Source organism: Neovison vison, chromosome 5, assembly GCF_020171115.1.
Source record: "Neovison vison isolate M4711 chromosome 5, ASM_NN_V1, whole genome shotgun sequence".
NCBI lineage: Eukaryota > Metazoa > Chordata > Mammalia > Carnivora > Mustelidae > Neogale > Neogale vison.
The window spans coordinates 87073003-87097960 of NC_058095.1; the positions used below are offsets into that span (position 1 = coordinate 87073003).

Here is a 24958-nt window from a genome sequence, read left to right on the forward strand (position 1 = left end):
TGAGCAATAGATTTCAAAAGTGGGCCTAAAATATTCAGTAAACCATGTTGTAAACAGATGTGCTATCATCCGGGTTTCATTATTCCATTTATAGCGAAGAGACAGAATAGACTGAGCATAATTCTTACGGGCCCTAGGGTTTTGGGAATGGTCGATGAGTTTGGCTTCAACTCAAAGTCACCAGCTGCATTAGCTCCTAATGAGACAGACAGCCTGTCCTTTGAAGCTTTGAAGCCAGGCATTGACTTCTCTTGTCTAGGTATGAGGGTCCTTGATGCCATCTTCTTCCAGTAGAAAGCTGTTGTGGAAGCTGGAAGCCTGTTGTGGAGTGTAGCCACCTTCATTGCTGTCATAGCTGGACCTTCTGGAGAACTCACTGCAGCTTCTCCCCCAGCCCTTGCTGCTTCACCTTGTACTTTCTGTTACGGAGCTGGTTCTTTCCTTCAACCTCACAGACCAGCCTCTGCAGCTTCAGACTTCTCTCTGCAGCTTCCTCACCTCTCTCAGCCCTTCCAGAATTTAAGAGAGTTAGGGGCTTGCTCTGCATTAGGCTCTGTCTTAAGGGGATGTTGTGGCTGTTTTGATCTTTTAGCCAGACCACTCAAACTTTCTCTGTATCAACAATAAAGTTGTTTCACTTTCTTATCTCTCATGTGTTCACTGGAATAGCACTTCTAGTTTCCTTCAAGAACTTTTCCTTTACATTCACAGCTTGTCTACTGTTTGGCACAAGAGGCCTCATTTTCAGCCTGCCATGGCTTTTGACTTGTCTTCCTCACGAAGCTTAATCATTTTTAGCATTTGATCTAAAGTGAGTGACATGCAACTCTTCCTTTAACTTGAACACTTAGAGTCTACTGTAGGATTATTAATTGGCCTAATTTCAATTTTGTTGTGTCTCAGGCAACAGGGAGGCCCAAGGAGAGAGAAAGAGATAGAGGAAGGGCTGGTCAGGGGAGCAGTTAGAACACACACAACATTTATGGATTAAGTTTGCTGTCTTATATGGTCATAGTTTGTGGTATCCCCAAACAAATTACAATAGTAACATCAACACTCACTGATCACAGATCACCATAACAGATACAATAATGAAAAGGTTTGAGACAATGCAAGAATTACCAAAATGTGACCCACAGACACAAAGTGAGCAAATGCTGTTGGTGCCAAGAGACTTGCTTGACACCCGCTTGCCACAAACCTCCAGTGTATAAAAAACACAGTATCTGCAAAACAATAAAGCAAAGTGCACTAAAGTGAGGTAAGCCTATATACCCTGTTGGTTCTGAGTCTCGAGTCTCGAGAGAACCCTAACACTCACTATTTGGTACCAAAAGTGGCTCTAGAGGAACAGAATTTTAGAGATGAGTTTTCTGAATTGGTATTTTAATCTGATTAGGTTTAAATATGCTAACGAATCTATTTCCAGTAGTTTAGAGACCACTGATGGTATGAACCATTTATAGGAAGATAGGAAACATCTGCATTAGAGCTCCTGATTAACCAGTTATAAGAAGTAAGACACTAAATGACTCCATAGATAATATTTAAGGATATTTTTGGAAAACTAAGGCATACAACAACATTGGTTGGTTGATTTAATGTCACTGGACAAAGTGCTGAAAGAAAAGGATGAGCCATTTAACCTCTACTATACTCCCACAAGAATGTCTTCTAATAATTTTCTGATCAACGTTCGCTTTCCTGTTATGTTTTATATCTCTTCTTTAAATGCCACAGATATTCAGATCTTAAATAAAATTGTAAGATCTTAGAGCTGTAAGAACACTTAGTGAGCACTGCCCTTTACATTACATGCGAGCAAAGTGAGACTCTGCTGGGAGGAGTCTTGCCTGGGGGGTACAGTGGCAGAGCTAGGATTAGGGCCTGCTTCTCCTGGCCCCTCGGTCAGTGCTCCTTCCACATACAAGACTGTCTCCCTTCATTTATCAAGAAAACAAAAACACCTTGTTCTTAGTAAGAAGGAGCTTTATGGAGTGATGAAGATGTTCTGAAACTGGGTTAAGGCGGGGGTTGTACAACTCTGTAAATTTATTAAAAATCATTGCATGTTTAAAATGGTTGAATTTTAGAGTGTGTAAATTATGCCTCAATAAAGCTATTAAACAATTAAATCTTATCCTTAGGAAATGGAATTTGGTCAGAAGCAGGTTCTAGCACACAACAGTAAATTACAGTTATTGCCTTTACTGTTTCCTCCTCCAGTGGAGGTCCCCATCCTTCCTTTAGTAACAGCCTTCTTGCTTGCTGTTACTAAAAGGTAAGTGTCTCAAGGGCAGGGTCTTTTTATACCTTGTTCCCTTCTATATCTGCAGCTCCTAGAATAATCCTAGAGTAATCTCTGGTACATTATAGGTCTGTCAAATGTTTGCCGAATGGATGAATGAGTGAAAAACACGCAAACCTCTATTTTCTTATTATGCACTCTGTCTACTACATAGAATTTAACTTCTTCCTCCAGGGAGGGTTTGACAACCAGCCCAAAGTCAACAGATACCTATGGACTTGGGGGCAGAGCTGGGATCAGCCAGGCTCCAAAGTCTGTCCACTTAATCCCTGCTCTATACGGCCTTCCACTGCAATGAGTAAATGTTAGGGGCTCCTATCACCAATTCTGCAAATAGCTAGTTTCCCTACGTCTCAAGAGATAGCCAAATTGGCTTGTGTTTTTTCATTTAAAAGAGGGATGTGTAAATTTTTTTCTAAAGAATGAGAAGGGTTTGGGGACAGCAGAAAGTGTGTGGATTTTGGAATTAGAAAGGTGAAGTGTGGGGACGCCTGGGTGGCGCAGTTGGTTAAACGACTGCCTCCGGCTCAGGGCGTGATCCTGGAGTCCCGGGATCGAGTCCCACATCAGGCTCCCAGCTCCATGGGGAGTCTGCTTCGCTCTCTGACCTTCTCCTCGCTCATGCTCTCTCTCACTGTCTCTCTCTCTCAAATAAATAAAATAAAAATCTTTAAAAAAAAAAAAGAAAGGTGAAGTGTGACTCCAGAGCGTTAACCGTCTGATAGTAGGCATGTCACCTAACTGCTCTAATTTGTTCCCTTCACAAAATGTGGACAATGTCACCATCCTTAGGAGGTTACTGAGAGACTTGAATGAAACAATGTCTGTGAGGTACCCAGCATCCTATCTGGCTTGCACTAGACACTCGGCTAATGCCAAGTGCCAGAAAGAAAAGAAATGGGGAAAAGCATTGAAGTGGGGAAAGCATCAAAGGAAAGGATAGAACAAAGGCAGCAGGAGTGAGACAAAGGTAAGGAAGAACAGGCAGGAAGAAGCGCTCAACACATTTACATAAATGTAAAACACACACAATTTTTCAGGACAAGAATGACACCCATTAAACACTCTGGATGGGTATTTGGGGAGTCGAACATAGGCAAGGGAAAAGGGAAAAAGTTCAAGACGGGGACCTGTGTGAGTTGGGGCCGCTGTACACGTGGCATCCAGACGCCATGGTCCTGCAGACTGCACACTCACATACACATACCTCCCTTTACTCACACATGCGCAGAGAAAGAGGGAAGAAAGGCCAACTTCTCTGCCCACTCAACTTTTGTTCCCAGTCTCCCTGATGTTTTGTTCCCCTATCTACCAACTGCTCAAGAAATCTACCTCCTGCTGGATCCAGTGAGCCTAAAATCCTCAACAAATTCCCTTAGGCCCTCACCTGCCACAACTACTTAGCTACCAGACCTCTGTCCCCCTCCACACATGCCAAGATTTCTTGCCAAGGAGTTGTTTCTTGACAATCTGTCCAATGTCGGCTATTTCTAAAGAATACGTCATTAGATAAAAACTTCAAGATTGATACCTTCCTACAGAACCACTTTGCAGAAGAGCATACTGTTGGTCTGTTAAGAACAGAGAGCAGAAAAGCTAACACTTACATCTGTCAAGCTCTGGAAAATTAAACTGAAAAACAGATCTGGACAAGTGAGATCTCACTGTTTAGATTTTACTGCCCAATATGGTAGGCACATGTGACTACTAAGCTTGTAAAATGTGGTTGGTCCAAGTTGATATGTATTGTAAATGCAAAATATATCAGATTTGGAAGACTTAGTACAAAAAATATGTTAAATATCACATTCATAATTTTTATATCAATTACTTGTTAAAATTATATTTTAGATGTATTGGGTTAAATAAAATATATTAAAATTAATTTCATCTGTTTCTTTTTACTTTTTTAAATGTGGCTCTTAGAAAATTATAAAATTACACATATGGCTTGCATTTTATTTCTATAGAAGAACATTTAAAAATATTTTTTAAAGATTTGTCCATTTATTTTAGAGAAAGAGAGAGCATGAACAGGGGGAGAAGCAGAAGAAGAGGGAGAGGAAGAGAATCTCAAGCAGACTCCTTGCTGAATGCAGAGCCTGACCTGGGGCTCCACAGAGGGCTCAATGTAGGGCTCATCTCAGGGCTTGATCATCCTACCCTGAGATCATGATCTAAGCCAATATCAAGAGTCAGATACTTAATAAACTGAGTCACTCGGGCTCTATAGGAGAGTATTATAGAAGAGTATTAATCTGCACTTTCCTCATAGCTGTTTCTCATTCACAAATTTATCACAGGAACACTCTCTGATAATAACATCAGATGATATGGTAACTTAAATAGCAGCTTCTCACTCACCCAGTTTCATACCCATGTATGCTATTCAATTTACCTCCAAATGCATTTTCTTTACAATATTTTGTGTTTGCTTTTGGATGGTTATGAGTTTAGAATTTCTTATATATTTTACATGATCCTATTAGCTACTTTATTAATTTAATTTTCAAATTTTTGGTAACCATATCAAACAAAAATTTAAGATGAGTTGAAGGATGATGGCTGTTAATGCAGCTAAGAAATACTTTTCTTTCTTCTTCCTTGCTGAAGTGTCAGCTTTTCATGGTGGTCACTCTTGCTCTAGTTTTTCAACCTACAGCCAAGCCAACGCTAGTGAATGGCTGGGCCAAAGCCAAAGACACCATTAATAAAAGAAAACTAGAGAGCAAAATGCCTTATGAACATTGATGTAAAAATCCTCAACAAAATGGACTAGCAAACTGAGCTCAGCAGCACATTAAAAAGATTATAGACCATGACCAAGTGGGATTTATTCTTGGAATGCAAAGGTGGTTCAAACATACAAAATTCAATCAATGTAAACCACATTAGCAAAAAGGGAAGAAAACTGCATGATCATCTCAATTGATGCAGAAAATTCATTTGACAAAATTTAATGCCCTTTCATGATAAAAACACTCAACAAACTAGGAGTAGGAGGAAGTTTCCTCATTATGGTAAAGGCCATATATGAAAAACCCATAGCTAACACCACACTCAATCATGAAAGACAGTAACCTTTTCTCCTAAGATCAACAACAATAGAAGGATGCCTGTTTTCACCCTTTCTATTCAACATAGTTCTGGAAGTTCTAGCCAGAGCAATTAGACAAGAAAAAGAAACAAAAGTTATCCAAATTGGAAAGAAAGAAGTAAAATTTTCTCTCTTCACAGATGACATCTTACCTGTATAAAACCCTAAAGATTCTATATACAACCAAAACGGTTAGAGCTAATAAATGAATGTAGCAAATTTGCAAGATGCAAAGTCAACAGACAAAAATCATTTGAATTTCTATATGCTGGCAATGAACAGCCTCAAAAGGAAATTAAGAAGACTATTCCATTTGGGGTGCCCGTGTGGCTTCATTGGTTAAGCATCTGCCTTTGGTTCAGGTCATGATCTCAGGGTCCTAGGAAGCCACATTTGGCTTTCTGCTCAGTGGGGAGTCTGCTTCTTCCTCTACCACTCGCCCTGCTCATACTCTTTCTCTATGTCAAATAAGTAAATAAAATCTTTTTTTAAAAAAGAAAAGATATTCATTCATAATAGTATCAAAAAGAACAAAATACTTAGGAATAAACTTAAACTAAGGAGGTGAAAGACTTGTACATTGAAAACTATAAAATGTTGCTGAAAGAAATTAAAGAAAACTCAAATAAATGGAAAGACATCCCATATTCATGCATCACAAGCCTTACTACTGTTAATATGTCAGTACTATCAAAAGCAATCTATAGGTTCAACAAAATGTCTATCAAAAACCCCACAGTGTGTTTTGCAGAAATAGAAAAACAAATCCAAAAATTCATGTGGAATTTCAAGGGATCCTAATAACCAAACGACCTTGAAAAAAGAACCAAGTTAGAGGACTCACATTCTGATTTCAAAAATTACTTCAACACTATAATAATCAAAACAGTGTTGTACTAGCATAAAGGCAAATATATGGACTACTGGGATAAAATATAGAGCCCAGGAACAAAGAAACAAATCCTCACATATATGGTCACTAGAATTTCAATAAGAGTTCCAAGACTGTTCAATGGGGAAAGGACATAGTTTTGTTTGTTTGTTTGTAACAAACAGTGTTGGGGAAACTGGGTATCCACATGCAAAAGGATGAAGTTGGACCCTTATCTTACCATATACAAAAATTCACTCAAAATGGGTCAAAATGAAAAATATATTAAGTGAAATATACCAGACATAATAGAACATAAACTGCATGATTATACTTATACAAAGTAACTAGAACAGTCAAATTTATAGAGACAAAGTAGGAGAATGGCTGCCAGGGGCACTGGGGAGTTATTGATTAATGGGTACAATTTCCATTTGGGATGATTAAAGAGCTCTTCAAATGGACAGGGGTGATGATTTCACAACATTGTAAATGTATTTAATGCTACTGAACTGTACATTTAAAAACAACTGGAGGGGCGCCTGGGTGGCTCAGTTGGTTAAGCGACTGCCTTCGGCTCAGGTCATGATCTCGGGGTCCTGGGATGGAGCCCTGCATTTGGCTCCCTGCTCAGCGGGGAGTGTGCTTCTCCTTCTGACCTTCCCTCTCTTATGCTCTCTCTCCCTCATTCTCTCTCTCATAAATAAATAAAATATTAAAAAAAAAATAAAAACAACTGGAATGGTAAGCTCAATGTTATGTATATTTTACAATCATAATAATATAAAAAGAAGAAATGGGGGACTTCTGGGTTGCCAAGGGCTAATGGTATCTACTTCTATTAGTTTGGGTTCCATAGAGAAACAGAACCAATAGGGTACACATGGAGAAAGAAATTTATTATGAGGAATTGGCTCACATGATTATGGAGGCTGAGAAGTCCCACGATCTGCCATCTGCAAACTGGAGACCCAAGGAGAGCAAGTGATATAATTCAGTCCATGTCCGAAGGCCTGAGAATCAGGGGCACCCAATGATGTAAACCCCAGTCCCAGGCCTGGAGAGCACCAGTGTCTTAGCTAAATTACTCAGGCAGAAGAAGAAGGTATATTCTCTGTTCCTCCATGTTTCATTCTACTTAAGCCCTCAGTGGATGGGAGGATGTCTACCCTTAGTGGGGAGGACAACCTGCTTTACTGATTCCACCAATTCAAATGTTAATCTCAGAAATACCATCACAGAACACCCAGAATAGTGTTCAGCCAAATAGCAGGGTATCCATGACCCAGTCAAGCTGACACATAAAACTAACACCACAAGCCTATGCCCTTGTCAACTTAGCACCCATACACGTCTCCTTAAACCACAGTTAATCTCCAAATAAAAGAAATAACTGGATCATAATTCTGCCTAACGTGATACAACTCTACTCCATACAACTGAAAAAACACTAACCACTTCCCCAAAAAAGGAAATAAAATCCTTGAGGAATGTTTGCTCTTTTCCTTGATGTTCTGTCATTTAACTACTATGATATAAAATTAATAGTACTTAGATACAACAACACAGTCAATACATTATATGTTATATAATAAAGGAACAAGACAGGAAAGAAAACAAAGATATTTGCTTCATATATATATACATACAGAAATGTATTCATAACAAAATGAGAAGGAAATACTCATGACAATTATAGTCCTTAATGTATAATTGATCACATGGTCATTTCTGGTATACCCACTACACATTCTGTAGTCTCTTTGCCTTCAGCCAGCACCTCAGCTGGTCATGGTTTACCTGGTGGAGTGACCCAAACCTATATTCCTGAAGGGTCTATGCCGTTAGTAATTCTGGCTGGGTTGGGTTGTTGTAGTTTTCCATTGACCTTAATCACAGACATATCAGATAAAGGACTAGTGTCCAAAATCTATAAAGAACTTAACAAACTCAACACCCAAAGAACAAATAATCCAATCAAGAAAAGGGCAGAGGACATGAACAGACGTTTCTGCAAAGAAGACATCCAGATGGCCAACAGACACATGAAAAAGTGCTCCATATCACTCGGCATCAGGGAAATACAAATCAAAACCACAATGAGATATCACCTCACACCAGTCAGATTGGCTAAAATCAACAAGTCAGGAAATGACAGATGCTGGCGAGGATGCGGAGAAAGGGGAACCCTCCTACACTGTTGGTGGGAATGCAAGCTGGTGCAACCCCTCTGGAAAACAGCATGGAGGTTCCTCAAAATGTTGAAAATAGAACTACCCTATGACCCAGCAATTGCACTACTGGGAATTTACCCTAAAGATACAAACGTAGTGATCCAAAGGGGCACGTGCACCCGAATGTTTATAGCAGCAATGTCCACAATAGCCAAACTATGGAAAGAACCTAGATGTCCATCAACAGATGAATGGATCAAGAAGATGTGGTATATATACACAATGGAATACTATGCAGCCATCAAAAGAAACGAAATCTTGCCATTTGTGACAACATGGATGGAACTAGAGCGTATCATGCTTAGCAAAATAAGTCCAGCAGAGAAAGACAATTATCATATGATCTCCCTGATATGAGGAAGTGGTGATGCAACATGGGGGCTTAAGTGGGTAGGAGAAGAATCCATGAAACAAGATGGGATAGGGAGGGAGACAAACCATAAGTGACTCTTAATCTCACGAAACAAACTGTGGGTTGCTGGGGGGAGAGGGGTTGGGAGAAGGGGGGTAAGGTTATGGACATTGGGGAGGGTATGTGCTTTTGGGTAAATTGGAAGGGGAGGTGAACCATGAGAGACTATGGACTCTGAAAAACAATCTGAGGGGTTTGAAGTGGTGGGGGGGTGGGAGGTTGGGGTACCAGGTGGTGGGTATTATAGAGGGCACGGCTTGCATGGAGCACTGGGTGTGGTGAAAAAAAATAATGAATACTGTTTTTCTGAAAATAAATAAATTGGAAAAAAAAAAAAAAAAAGAGATGCTCCTGAGGATCTCCTGTATTCTAGACATGCTTTTCCTTACCTCCATTGTGTCATAACAGTCCAATATCCTCTTTGTAGCCAGGATCAGCCAGCACAGTAACTCCCTTCTTTGCCTGTTTATTCAGAGGCATGAGGAGCCCAAAGTGACTGGCTGGTAGTCTTAACCTCTAGCTCAATGAAATCATTGTTGTAACTCCTGGTGGAAGCACTTCTCCCTCTCAAACTAAGACTATGCAGACCAGGGACACCTGGGTGGTTCAGTTGGTTAAGCATCTGCCTTCTGCTCAGGTCACGATCCTCAAGTCCTGCATCAGGTTCCCTGTTCAGTGGGTTGCCTGCTTCTCCTTCTCTCTCTCTGCCACTTGCCCTGCTTGTGTGCTCTCTCTCTCTCTCTCTCTCAAATAAATAAATATTATTTTTATTTTTATTTTTATTTTTTTTAAAGATTTTATTTATTTATTTGACAGAGAGAAATCACAAGTAGATGGAGAGGCAGGCAGAGAGAGAGAGGGGAAGCAGGCTCCCTGCTGAGCAGAGAGCCCGATGCGGGACTCGATCCCAGGACCCTGAGATCATGACCCGAGCCGAAGGCAGCGGCTTAACCCACTGAGCCACCCAGGCGCCCCATAAATATTATTTTTAAAAAGACAATGAAGGGGTACCTGGGTGGCTCAGTGGGTTAAACCTCTGCCTTCAACTCTGGTCATGATCCTGGGGTCCTGGGATCGAGCCCTGCATTCAGCTCTCTGCTCAGCAGGGAGCCTTCCCTCTGTCTCTCTCTGCCTACTTGTGATCACTGTCTGTCAAATAAATAAAATCTTAAAAAAAAAAAAAAGACTATGTAGACCAGTAGAGCAAAATACCATGGGGAAAGAAAGCAAAAACTTTGGTAGTGGGTCATTAGGAGTAATAGTGAGTGATGCCAGTCCCATTTTAATCCCTTGATTCCTGAAATCATGAATGCTGGCTATAGGAGAAAAAGCAGCTTATATTGGACACTGATTCAGAGCACATACAGCCTTCTGGAGAACCTTGTCCCAACCCTGCAACGTATTGCCACCTTACTGACACTGCAACTGAATCTCCAAAGGGCCATTCCATTGTTCTATCAAGCTAGCTCTTGCAATATGGTAGGATATATGACAAGACCAGTGAGCATAAACTTTTCTATTTATACAGAGCAAGTAAGAATTTAGTAGGTTTCCTATCTACTTGACTTCTTGAAACACTAGTATCAACTAGCCAATGCCATAAGTCTTTACAAGTCAGACTATTCTGATTGCTGTTTTGAGTCTGCTGTCCATTACAGTAACCATGCCCACCTTGCCTTTGGCGGTTAAATGCAGCCACTTGAACCCTGTCACCCTTAGAGCCATTACTTACATTAGAAATTCCACATACTCAGAAAACCCAAAAGACTCCTCTCCAAAACTGCTAGAACTTGTATAGGAATTCAGTAAAGTATCAGGATATAAAATCAATGCACAAAAATCAGATGCATTTCTCTACACCAACAACAAGACAGAAGAAAGAGAAATTAAGGAGTCAATCCCATTTACAATTGTACCCCAAACCATAAGATACCTAGGAATAAACCTAACCAAAGAAGCAAAGAATCTATACTCAGAAAACTATAAAGTACTCATGAAAGAAATTGAGGAAGACACAAAGAAATGGAAAAATGTTCCATGCTCCTGGATTGGAAGAATAAATATTGTGAAAATGTCTATGCTACCTAAAGCAATCTACACATTTCATGCAATTCCTATCAAAGTACCATCCATTTTCTTCAAAGAAATGGAACAAAAAATCCTAAAATTTATATGGAACCAGAAAAGACCTCAAATAGCCAAAGGAATATTGAAAAAGAAAGCCAAAGTTGGTGGCGTTACAATTCTGGACTTCAAGCTCTATTACAAAGCTGTCATCATCAAGACAGCATGGTACTGGCACAAAAACAGACACATAGATCAATGGAACGGAATAGAGAGCCCAGAAATAGACCCTCAACTCTATGGTCAACTAATCTTCGACAAAGCAGGAAAGAATATCCAATGGAAAAAAGACAGCCTCTTCAATAAATGGTGTTGGGAAAATTGGACAGTCACATGCAGAAAAATGAAATTGGACCATTTCCTTACACCACACGAAAATAGACTCAAAATGGATGAAGGACCTCAATGTGAGAAAGGAATCCATCAAAATCCTTAAGGAGAACACAGGCAGCAACCTCTTCGACCTCAGCCGCAGCAACATCTTCCTAGGAACATCGCCAAAGGCAAGGGAAGCAAGGGCAAAAATGAACTATTGGGATTTTATCAAGATCAAAAGCTTTTGCACACCAAAGGAAACAGTTAACAAAACCAAAAGACAACTGACAGAATGGGAGAAGATATTTGCAAACGACATATCAGATAAAGGGCTGGTGTCCAAAATCTATAAAGAACTTAGCAAACTCAACACCCAAAGAACAAATAATCCAATCAAGAAATGGGCAGAGGACATGAACAGACGTTTCTGCAAAGAAGACATCCAGATGGCCAACAGACACATGAAAAAGTGCTCCATATCACTCGGCATCAGGGAAATACAAATCAAAACCACAATGAGATATCACCTCACACCAGTCCAAATGGCTAAAATTAACAAGTCAGGAAACGACAGATGCTGGCGAGGATGCGGAGAAAGGGGAACCCTCCTACACTGTTGGTGGGAATGCAAGCTGGTGCAACCACTCTGGAAAACAACATGGAGGTTCCTCAAAATGTTGAAAATAGAACTACCCTATGACCCAGCAATAGCACTACTGGGTATTTACCCTAAAGATACAAACGTAGTGATCCGAAGGGGCACGTGCACCTGAATGTTTATAGCAGCAATGTCCACAATAGCCAAACTATGGAAAAAACCTAGATGTCCATCAACAGACGAATGGATAAAGAAGATGTGGTATATATACACAATGGAATACTATGCAGCCATCAAAAGAAATGAAATCTTGCCATTTGCGATGACATGGATGGAACTAGAGGGTATCATTCTTAGCGAAATAAGTCAAGCAGAGAAAGACAACTATCGTATGATCTCCCTGATATGAGGAAGTGGAGATGCAACATGGGGGGTTAAGGGCGTAGGAGAAGAATAAATGAAACAAGATGGGATTGGGAGGGAGATAAACCATAAGTGACTCTTAATCTCACAAAACAAACTGAGGGTTGCTGGGGGGAGGGGTTTGGGAGAAGGGGTGTGGGGTTATGGACATTGGGGAGGGTATGTGCTATGGTGAGTGCTGTGAAGTGTGTAAACCTGGCAATTCACATACGTGTACCCAGGGGGATAAAAATATATTGTATGTTTATACGAAATAAAAAATTAAAAAAAAAAGAAATTCCACATACTCATCAATGTAACTGTAAAGATCCACAGGAAGAACTGATTAAGTCCCTCTTGGCCCTCACTTGCAGCGTAACTAAGAGAAGTTTAGAGATTTCAATTTAAATGTGACTGGGGGACATAAAGATCTCAGACCAGTAGAGTTGATTCCAGTTTCCAAAGTACACACCAAATACCAATGAGGTTTCAGTGGTGATGGGACAGTTAACACCAACTATAGTTCATTCCCATAGACAGAGGGTCCCTCTCTAAGTGAGGAAATATTGACAGCATATCTGAAACTATAGAGTCAAAAAGAAGGGGCTTGGAACATATGTTGTGATCTTAGAAGGATGCTACCTCTAAGGGAAAGAAAGCATTCTGAAAGGTGGAGATCCTGGGAAAGAAGAAGACAACTAAAGATGAGCCTTCTATTGAGACAAGATAATATAAATAAATCAGAGGACAGACAATAAAGGCACATTTATTAAAGAAACTGTACTTCACTACAGCAGCAGAAGAGGAAGGTCTTGAACTAAGAAACCTGGTAAGATATACTAATTCTTCCATTCTTCTTCATTGGATCACCTGCTACAACTGCTCCAAGAACAGCATCTAAGATATTTAGTGAAAAATTCTAGGGTACAACAAAACCGAGGATAAGGATGGAAGGATATTTCGGTAATGTAATATGCTCTGACAAAGTAAAAATAAAACACAGCTAAACAAGGCTGAAGAAGTGAGAGAGAAAGGGAAGAGTAGAATCAGCTCATTGATTGACATGTAAGTGACAAAGGAGAGCCAAGGATTATTACATATAGAGGACAATCAAAAATCAGAAACCTAAGGAAGGTAAAAAATGAACTGGATGCATTATATATAGTATCACTAGAAAGGGAACCACTTGAATACAAGTCCCAATATGTAATTAGTAAAAGAAATGTTTACAAATTTTAAATTTAAAAAGTCTACATGGTAGGAACAGAGTAGAGAGCCCAGATATGGACCCTCAATTCTATGGTCAATTAATCTTTGACAGAACAGGAAAAAATATACAGTGGAAAAAAGACAGTCTCTTCAATAAATGGTGCTGGGAAAACTGGACAGCTATATGTAGAAGAATGAAACTTGACCATTCTCTTACACCGTACACAAAGATCAACTCAAAATGGATAAAAGACCTCAACGTGACACAGGAATCCATCAGAATCTTAGAGGAGAACATAGGCAGTAATCTCTTTGATATCAGCCACAGCAACTTCTTTCAAGATACGTCTCCAAAGGCAAAGGAAACAAAAGCGAAAATAAACTTCTGGGACTTCATCAAAATCAAAAGCTTCTGCACAGCAAAGGAAACAGTCAAAAAAACAAAGAGGCAACCCACGGAATGGGAGAAGATATTTGCAAATGACAGTACAGACAAAAGGTTGATATCCAGGATCTATAATGAACTCCTCAAACTCAACCCACACGAAACAGACAAACACATCAAAAAATGGGCAGAAGATATGAACAGACACTTCTCCAATCAAGACATACAAATGGCTATCAGACACATGAAAAAATGCTCATCATCATTAGCCCTCAGGGAGATTCAAATTAAAACCACATTGAGATATCACCTTACACCAGTTAGAATGGCCAAAATTAACAAAACAGGAAACAACATGTGTTGGAGAGGATGTGGAGAAAGGGGAACCCTCTTCCACTGTTGGTGGGAATGCAAGTTGGTGCAGCCTCTTTGGAGAACAGTGTGGAGATGCCTCAAGAAATTAAAAATAGAGCTTCCCTACGACCCTGCAATTGCACTCCTGGGTATTTACCCCAAAGATACAGATGTCGTGAAAAGAAGGGCCATCTGTACCCCAATGTTTATAGCAGCAATGGCCACAGTCGCCAAACTATGGGAAGAACCAAGATGCCCTTCAACGGATGAATGGATAAGGAAGATGTGGTCCATATACACTATGGAGTATTATGCCTCCATCAGAAAGGATGAATACCCAACTTTTGTAGCAACATGGACGGGACTGGAAGAGATTATGCTGAGTGAAATAAGTCAAGCAGAGAGAGTCAATTATCATATGGTTTCACTTATTTGTGGAGCATAACAAATAGCATGGAGGACAAGGGGCGTTAGAGAGGAGAAGGGAATTTGGGTAAATTGGAAGGGGAGGTGAACCATGAGAGACTATGGACTCTGAAAAACAGTCTGAGGGGTTTGAAGTGGCGGGGGGGGGGTGGGAGGTTGGGGTACCAGGTGGTGGGTATTATAGAGGGCACGGCTTGCATGGAGCACTGGGTGTGGTGAAAAAATAATGAATACTGTTTTTCTGAAAATAAATAAATTGGGGGAAAAAAAAGTCTACATGGTAAAAAGATACAGTAAATATAGAAAGTTTCAGTAAATGTACACATGATGAAATAAGAAATTATGACAATGCTAACACCAAAGATGAGTCCATGTTAATGTAAATAAATGAATAAATTGAAAATTTGATAATAAAAAGGATCGTTTACATAGGCTCAAAATACTTTTCCACAAAATACTAATTAGTTTTAAAGAGAAAAAGTAATTTTACACTGAAGAAACCTGGGACATACTACTCTTTTAAATTATTTGTTTGCTTGCTTGCTTACTTTTAGAGAGAGAAAGGGGGAGGACAGAGGGAGAGAATTTTTTTTTAAAAAGATTTTATTTATTTTTTTCGAGAGTGAGAGCAAGCAGGGAAGGGCAGGGAGAGGGAGAGAGAATCTGAAGCAGACTCCAAACCCAGAATGGAGCTCAGTGCAGGGTTTGATCTCACAACCCTGAGATTATGACCTGAGCCAAAACCAAGAGTCAAGGGCTCAACCGATTGAGCCACCCGGGTGCCCTGGAACATACCATTTAATCAGGGGATCATAATGAATATCACCAGTGGCAGAATAAACTGATTTCACCTGATAGTACAAAATAACTCACGAAATTCAAGAAAACACTGAGAAACTGTTTGAACTGATTGCAGAAGCAAAGAGACTGGAGAACCAAATTCAACACGTGGATTCAACAGCTGGATTGTCTTTTCAAATAAAGATAATTTAGGGAACAGCTGGAAAATTTGGGGGTCTGAGGATTATACAGTGGTTAGCTTTCTGGTTTTGATGGCTGCATTGTGGTCAGATGAAAATGTCTGTAGGGAAAATACACTAAGTGCCCACTAAGGAGATAAGACAACATGTCGGCATTTTACTCTCAAGGGGGTTCAGGAAAAAAGTTCCTTTTGTACTTGCAACTTTTCTGAATAGTTGAGATCGTCTCAAAGTAAATAATAAAAATAAGAAGAAAACCCTGAGAAAGAAAAGTGACAAGGCAGGGTTAGCTTTACCATATAGCCTTGATAAATACAACTGTATGGCTCTGGTACACGAATAGACACACCAATTCTAAGAAAGAGAATCCAGAAGTACATAAACACAATGTCTGACATCACTGACAAGATGAATTTATTAATAAATGAATGAAACAACCAGATAACCAGGTGGGAAAAGATAAATTTGGATCCATATTTGTTTGTATATACCAGAACAAACTCCAAATCAGTCAGAGTGAAATGGAGGCAGGTGGGGGGATTGGGAAACCCTGTAAATAAAAACTAAAAAACACAAAGGTGAATTCTTTTATAGCTTAAAATTAGAAAGTCTAACTATAACTCAAAACAAGAAGCAACGTAAGATTAATAGAATTCCACCTCCAAAATATAAAGCTTTCTTTTGGGGTGCCTGGGTGGCTCAATGGGTTAAGCCTCTGCCTTCGGCTCAGGTCATGATCTCAGGGTCCTGGGTTCAAGCCCTGTGTCAGGCTCTCTGCTCTGGAAGGAGCCTGCTTTCCCTTCTTTCTCTGCCTGCCTCTCTGCCTACTTGTGATCTCTGTCAAATAAGTAAAGTCTAAAAAAAAAAATTCTCTTTCATGGCAAAAAGCACCAGAAGCAAATGACAAACAAGGAGAATATATTTGGCACATTATATCATAGAGAGTCTCCCTAAAATACAGAAAACTCTTAAGACAAAATAGAACCTGTTCAGAAATAAAATGGGCAAAAGACATGAACACACAATTCACAGAGAAGTTCAAATAGCCTTAAATATATGAAAAATAAAAAATATGTTGATGTTTTATCCATCAACCAACAGTATTTACCATACCTTCCCATCTATCTATAATCTATCTATCTACCCACACACACATTTTGAACAATTTGGGTAAAATGTCATGTCTGAAATCTGTTTGAATATATGCTAATAACAAAAAATGGTGGCGTATCAACCAAATGTGATTAGCAAACTGCCATTAATAATTGGTTCTAGAGAGATACATGAAAGTTCATTATACTACTCTTGTTTTTGAACTTTTGGACATTTGCATAATAAAAAGTTAAAAAAATAGGAATGACTTGAAGTAACTAATGAAGAATCTATACAATGAAGTATTATGCAGCCATAAACAAAGAAGAGCCTCAAGAGCTACAAGCTACAGGACCTTAACTAGATAGGAGTGCAAAAATAAGGAAAGGGCCATCTGGAGTTAATGAAAGACTGGATTTTAGATGAAATCAGATGATTATTAACTTCTTAGGTGTGCTAATGATTTCATCATTCAGGATGAACTAGGTTATGCTACAGTAACAAAGAACCCAGACTCTTAGTGGCCTAAAACAAAGGTTTATTTCTTACCCCTGTTGTGTAGCTCTTTTGTAAGTTTGATGCCCCCAAGCTACTGTTCTTCATACAGGAGTAATTGTGCATTTCCTTTAAGAACAAGAGGAATGCTTACTGATTGGGGTAGGTGGTTTAGAGTGTGATTCTTCTACCTTCTGCAACAGAATCTCCAAAATATTGTTAAATGCAAACGCTTCTGGGAGTTGCTTTCAGTTACCCATTCTACTATTTTACAAAAGTTGCTGTGCAAAGGGCATTTTACTTGCTTAGAAATAACTAGAGTAGCACTAATGTGTTTATACAAACAGAAGAAATTAGTGTTTTATTTTCTTACAAGACAAGTAGTATGTTATATATGCTGTTCTTCAGATATTCAGTGATTTTAGATTACAGTTGGTCTTTTTCTAGAGCCAGATTTTTTTTTAAAAGATTTTATTTATTTATTTGACAGAGAGAGATCACAAGTAGGCAGAGAGAGAGAGGAGGAAGCAGGCTCCCTGCTGAGCAGAGAGCCCGATGTGGGACTCGATCCCAGGATCCTGAGATCATGACCTGAGCGTAGAGCGTAGAGCCAGATTTCTAAAGCTTATAGATATGTATTTTTAAAAATAGGTTCTACATTTTAACTAACCAAAACATGTTAATGCTATCTGGAACTACGGCATGAAAACGCCAACAAAATAGCTAAAACTTGGCCAATAAAAATGGATCAATACCACTACTCTACCAAGCCTGTAACTGCTTTCAATAGTTTTGCAAATGAACAGAATTTCATCCAACTTAGAAGGCCAACTGAAAATGTTTCAGTACTCTCAAACTGACCTGGAAAAAAAAAAAAGAGGTCAGAAAAGGCTATTTGAGTGACCAAAATGCAGAATGCTGGCAACACTGAGCACTGGTGAGGATGTAGAACAACAGGAACTCTCTCATTCGCTGCTTGTGGGAAATGGAGCAACCACTTTAAAAGACAGTGTGGCAGTTTCTTACAAATTAAACATGCTCTTACTACATACATCCCAGTGATTACACTCCTTGGTATCTACCCAGAGGAGCCAAAAACTTTTATCCACACAAAAACCTGCACACAGATATTTAAAGCCAACTTTATTCACAATTGCTGTAACTTGGAAACAAGCCAGGTGTCCTACAATAGGTGAATGAACAAACTATTTATCCAGACAATGCAATGTACATCCAGACGTTGGTATATTACTCAGTACTAAAAAATGAATGAACTATCAGGACATGAAAAAACAGAACCTGATATGCATTTATTAAGTAAAAGACATTGATCTGAAAGGCCATACACTATATGATCCCCACTATGTGACACTCTAGAAATGGTAAAACTATGGAGACAACATAAAGATCAGTGGTTGCCAGGGGCTTGAGCACAGGGTGGGATTAATAGGCAGAGCACAGTGGATTTTTGGGCCATGAAAAATACCCTGTATGATACTATAACGGTCATTACACAGTGTCCAAAACCCACAGAATATACAATAACAAGAATGAACCCTAAGGTAAACTTTGGACTTGGGGTGAATATGATCTATTAGTGCAGGTTCATCAATTTTAACAAATGTACTACTCTGGTGGGGTATATAAGAAATTTCTGGACCTTCCTCTCAATTTTGTGGTGAACTTAAAACTTCTCTTAAAAAAAAAAAAAAAAAAAAGAGTCTTCAAAGAAAAAAGGAGGGGTTCCCTGATACTAACCCCCTGCTCTGCTACTCTACCAAGTAAAGAGAACTTTAACAACAACAAAAAAGACTTCCCTCCATCTTTATTTAGTTAGGGTTCCCTGAGCTACTTCTGGCCTAGCTAACCTTTCAAAAACACTTCCATATAAACTCTTTCCTGAAAGTCATTTTCTTCATCATGTTTATCTCCCGATCTACATTTTACCTTGAATTACAACTGGACACTGCCTTCCACCAAAATTAAGTGACATTATCAACTATATCTGCTGTACCTTTTAGCCCATTATGCCTATTTTAATATTTTGGAAATTATTTTTTTTGGAAATTATTTTTATATGTTGTTACTTATCAACATTGTCAACCTTTTGGAAAATGACTTGCTTAAACCTTATAGTGTTATGATTAGTATAATGTGCAGGTCCATTTGCCTAAGTGAGGAAAGAAAAAAACCAATCACAACTTGATCCCATTTGTTTGTTGTTTTTTTTTAAAAAGAAAAACATCCAAACTAAAATATGAACATTTAACTACCTTTAAATAATATGTAATAATTTACATGCTATACATTCCCAAATACACTGAACGTAAATTTTTCTAAGACATATACATAATCTGCTTTTTGCCAACATATACCCCGTAGGGCACTTAAGATGTTAACCGACTTCTCAGTCCATGAGTGAGCACATAAACACACATTTATATGCCTGAAGTTGAAGATACTAAACAACAACAAAAAAACACTTGAATATAAGAAGTCTGCCATGGAAGATTCTAAAACCATAATCAGTAACTAGAACCAAGTAACAAGGCACAAAAGTTTCCCTTTGTGGTCACAAAGATTAAGATTCCTGTCCCAGTGCTTAAGTATGGAAATAGGCTTGGCTAAATCACAAACTATATTTTATGGTACATTTCTGTTACTGTTTAAAAAGAAGTATTTTTCTTATTACATAATACATTACACAAAAGCATTGGAAAAATAAACAGATTAGTTAAGTTCTCATACAATAAAGCTTTTTTTCCATTTGAAAAAGATATTTATGCTCAAAACTAATATAATAGATATAAGTACAGTAAAGAGAAGCATTAGGGATTCTACACAGGTTACCTACTACTCCTGAATCATACCTCTTGCCAGTTATGTTACTTAAACCTTCAATTTTAAAAGCCAGCTGGGTGATACCATCAATTGCATGTGAATTGTTGGTTTGGGGTTTTTTTTTTTTGCCTTTTTTTTTTTTTTTTTTGGTCATTTAAAGATATGTTACTAGCACACAGAACAGTTAATTTAATATGGCAAAATGAAACTTTTCCTAGCATTTAAGTTGTTTTTGCTAAACATTAACTTTGTACTAGGCTATTCTTAATTTTCCTTTTTTATTCCTATGTTAACAGAGAAGAAAAAAATGTTCCACATAGAAATGGCTGCTTTAAAATTCATGCAACCAAGCAAAATCTAAACTATCAGTACTTCCCTTTAACCCCCAAATTTGGGGGGAACGGAGTTTGTTCTAGGAAGAGCAGCTCACTGAAAGATAAAACAGTATGTGTGTGTGTATACACACACATTCTTCATTGCGTCTAAGAACAGTTTTAGAGAGCCTTAGCTTTTTAAAGTTACACAGTTATCCAAAGAATAAAGCCAACTGAAGCCACCAAGTAAGAATTAAAAGGATGCAGTAATCCATACATAAAAGATACTCAAATATGTTTGTACATATTCAAGATATCAATAATCTAAGTTGTAAATAATGTCATCAAAGGTAGTACTGCATAAACTGTAATCAGAATAAAACCTTCAGTTTCGTTAATTTTGAATATGGACGTGGGAGCAGCTGACCATGAACTTAACAATGTACGTGCACATCTGTTTCCACAGGAGTGTTGTAGCATGCAGCCCCCTTAGTAACAACACTGCAATTCTTTCCAAATAAAACAAGGCTGACCAAAAGAAAAAAACCCAAAAAACCAAAACCTGCTCTTAGCTATAAAACTTAAGGGTAAAGAATAAACCGAGATTTTAAGGCTTTCTTAAAGTATTTTTCATGGCACTTCAATGTTAACATTACTAATAGGCAAAATATGTAAATACCCATAGTTACAGAGTTATATAATCAAAAGTACATGCCATGTCAATTATTAAGTAAGGGAGAATTTTGTCGAGTTTCGTTTCCTGACAATTATAGTTAAGGAAGGCTATTCATGTTTGGCTGTAATTTTAACATATAAATCATACAGAAATGTCAATTCACTAGTATACAGTACAAATTGTGTTTTGAATGAATCCACCACCACCACTCACTTCTTAAAGAACTGAAAGTCATTCTCCGCTGGAAATGCAATTAAACGGACTTATTTCTCTCACAAGAGCAGTTATTATCCTTTCTTCAACTATTAAGCTCTAAGATCATTACTTGACAAATTCCTTTTGGTCACGTGCACAGATCATTCTCACAAGAATCCACTTCTTGCATTACAGTCAGTCCAGAAAATACTCTGCGGATCTAACAGGTCATTCTGGCCACACCATACTCCAAGCTAACCACACCAGGTTCCGACTTGGAGAACTCTTCAGCGTATTCCCTGTAACGATTATCTGCTGGGTTGCTGCCCTCTATAGTTCGAAGAGCGTGATTCACAGGCAACAGAGTTTGCTCCTTGAAACACAAGGACGTTTTGAGGGTAGGTGATTCAGGATGAACTGAATGCAATAACTCCTTGGTGAGAATTCCATCTGTTTGCTTATTTTTACATTGCTTAATTTTCTAGAACAAATCCAAATTTGAAAACAATTACTAATTCCACACACTACATGTTCAACATAGCTTAGATGAAAGAAGAAACCATGCTTTTGTAAGTGTTCTCTCTTTATGAATACAAAGTTAAATCTCAAGAAATAAAGTCTACTGCAGAAGAGTAAGATGGTTGAGAATCCTAATAGTTTACAACTTTTACAGTGGAAAATGGTTATTATGCTTGACTGCAAAAGATCATTAAGTCTTGATATTTAAAAAAGGCACAGATTACCTAGGAAGTATAAAAAGACAGTATTTTATAATAAAAGAAAGGTATATAAGACTTCACCCTGAATCATAATTGTATAATATAGCAAACACACGCTTACTTACCTAAAGAGCTTTCTTACATGGTTTTCTTACAATGATTTGTTAGGTGAACATAACCAGCTTTAGAACACAACAGAATTTTAAAATATTTTTAAATTTTTTTTTTTTAATATTTATTTATATATTTTTGAGAGCAGGAGAGCAGGGGAGGGGCAGAGGGAGAGGAAGAGGGAGAATCTCAAGCAGACTCCCCACTGAGCGCAGAGCCCAACTCCGGGCTTGATTTCATAACTGTGAGATCATGACATGATTCGAAACCTAGAGTTCGAAACACTCAACTGACTGAGCCACCCAGGTGTCCCAACAGAATTTTTTTTCAGACAGAATCTAAGATTTTAAAAAGTATTCTTTGGCAGAGTATAATGCTCTCCAAATTCCTGGACTGATTTCTGGTCACTCTGCTTATATTTACCCATGTCTTGGATCTGCCTCTCTTTTTATACAACCCTCCTATCGTTTCCTCATGCAATCATTAATTACCTTCTTATGCAAGAGATGACTAAGGAACAGCCCAGCCTGACAGGCAGACACGACAGTGAGTTATACAACTGTCTAGGATTTTTAAAGTATGTACTCACTGATCCTTTTTGTTTATATGTGATGACAGAGAAAAAAATTACAAAAAAGTCTTACTGTGGAGAGAAACTTTTTAAACAAGATACAAAAGAAGGTATAAAACAAAAAGACTGATCAATCTGACTGCATTAAAATTCATAACATCTATACAAAACATACCATATATAAAATGGAAAAGATGAGAACAAACTGAACAAAACCACTAGTGATATATATATAGATATATATCTATATGTATCTATATCTATATATATATCTAACAGAGAATTAATGTCTGGAACTTTACTGTGAAGTAAAGAACTTTTACAGATCAATAAGGAAAAGGCAAACACGCCAACAGAAAAATGAGTGGAGGTTTGAATAGGCCATTCAGAGAACAGGAAAAATGAAATGGCCTGTAAATATTGAAGTCATTCAACTTCCTTTGTTATTATGGAAATCCAAAACTGAAAACCAGTTAAATGTTCTGCAGAGGCTGAACAGACTGTGATACATGCATATAAGAGAATTTTATATAGTAGTTATTAATAAAACACATGAGTTAAAGCTCTATGTATCAACATGGATAAATTTCAAAACAATATGGATAAAATGAAGCATGACAGTATAACCATCTTTATATGTTTCAAAACAGTTCTGTAAGCTGGGTGAGGGGTACATGGCCATTCATAATCTGCTGCTCTTTTATACCTTATAAAAATATATTCTTTTGTACTTCAATATAAAATAAAAATACTTCAAATCACATAAAACAGTATTATAAATTGTGGATAAAAACATATATAGTAGAAGTAGAAAAATATGCACGGGAATAATTAACAACAAATTCAGCCCAAAGTAGATGGAGAGGGCTATAGAGGGGTAAATTTCTTCAAATATATTTCATTTCTTAGAACAAAAACATGAAAGATCTAAAGCGAGTATAATAAATGTTAAAATCTTACAAAGCTAGTGGTAGATTCCCTGGTATTTATTATGTTCATATCTCTACTTTTCTCTATACAGTTGGCCCCTGAACAACACAGGGGTCAGAGGAATCAACCCCTCATGCAATAAAAAAATCCACATATAACTTTTGATGCCCCAAAATATAACTACTAATAGTCTACTGTTGACTGGAAACCTTACCAATAGCATAAACAGTCAATTGACACACATTTTTAAGTTGTATGTGTTAATACTGTATTCTCACAATAAAGTAAGTGAGAGAAAAAAAATGTTACTAAGAAAATCACAAGAGAAAATAAGTACATTTATAGTACTGTACTCTATTTATCGAAAAAAATCCACTTGTAAGTGGACCTGTGCAGTTCAAACCTATGTTGTTCAAGGGTCAACTGTACTTCGAATACTTCAATGCTAAAATTCAGGGAAAGCAATTCAAACTAACCTGAAAGCAGAGGAGATCTGATTTTGAAACAGTCATGTACTTAATGAGGTTTCTATATATACAAATTTACACAGAGAACATAGGAAATACACTAATTTAATATTCCAAGTATATTACATTAGACGCTTCAGAATACTTACAGATTCTAAGTCTTTAATGTCTTTCTCTAACTGTTTATTTTGCTCATCCATATTCATAACTATATTAAACACGGACTGTCTAGGATGCAATGTTCGATCAAATTGGTGGTACATGTTTCTCCAAAACCTTTATGACAAAAACAAAAAACAACAACTCAATAAATAGTGTTTGAGAAAAATCAAGTATAAATACCTCAATGATGCCAACTTACTTAAAATTGAAAGATACTGTATTTGGCTCCAAAACTGAAAATTTCGGAGATTTAGAACTGTAGAGAGGATTTAAGTACTTCTTTTGGTCATCCAGGAGAAATGGCCACAGGGAGTAAGTCTTTTCCTTTAACCTTAATGTAATGAGAAAAACAAAGATCTTTTCCACAGATGCTAATATTTATTTTTATAAATCAGGCAATTGTTTCTCAAGAAGATTTAAATTTTAATTTTTCCTTCTCTTTGCAACCTAACCTCACCTTGTCTCTGAATTGTGTATTCTCCCTTTTCTCCTTTCACTTATAAGGATGAAATAAATAAAACCATGTCTCTCTGAATATAATACAGGTCTACCATTCTCTCACAAACATACACATTAAGAGATTCCTTTCAACTCACGGTTTCATAAACATGGTCTCTTATACCTATTTCAAATCACCATACACATGTATAGAGCAAACATGGGTATCATT

The 24958-nt window shown here is 37.8% G+C and overlaps 1 protein-coding gene across 2 annotated transcripts in view; it reads right to left on the minus strand.

Moving 5' to 3' along the window:
• Positions 1-18428: 18428 nt before the first annotated feature.
• MTMR6 (myotubularin related protein 6) overlaps positions 18429-24958 on the minus strand; it is a 41898-nt gene continuing 35368 nt past the window's right edge. For both annotated transcript variants that reach the window (XM_044249431.1, XM_044249432.1), the window contains exons 12-14: positions 24488-24619; positions 24276-24402; positions 18429-21809 (exon numbers count right to left, since the gene is read on the minus strand). In XM_044249431.1, the coding sequence (XP_044105366.1) occupies positions 21549-21809; positions 24276-24402; positions 24488-24619 (520 nt within the window). In that variant the 3' untranslated portion in view covers positions 18429-21548. The remainder of the gene's footprint in view (positions 21810-24275; positions 24403-24487; positions 24620-24958) is intronic.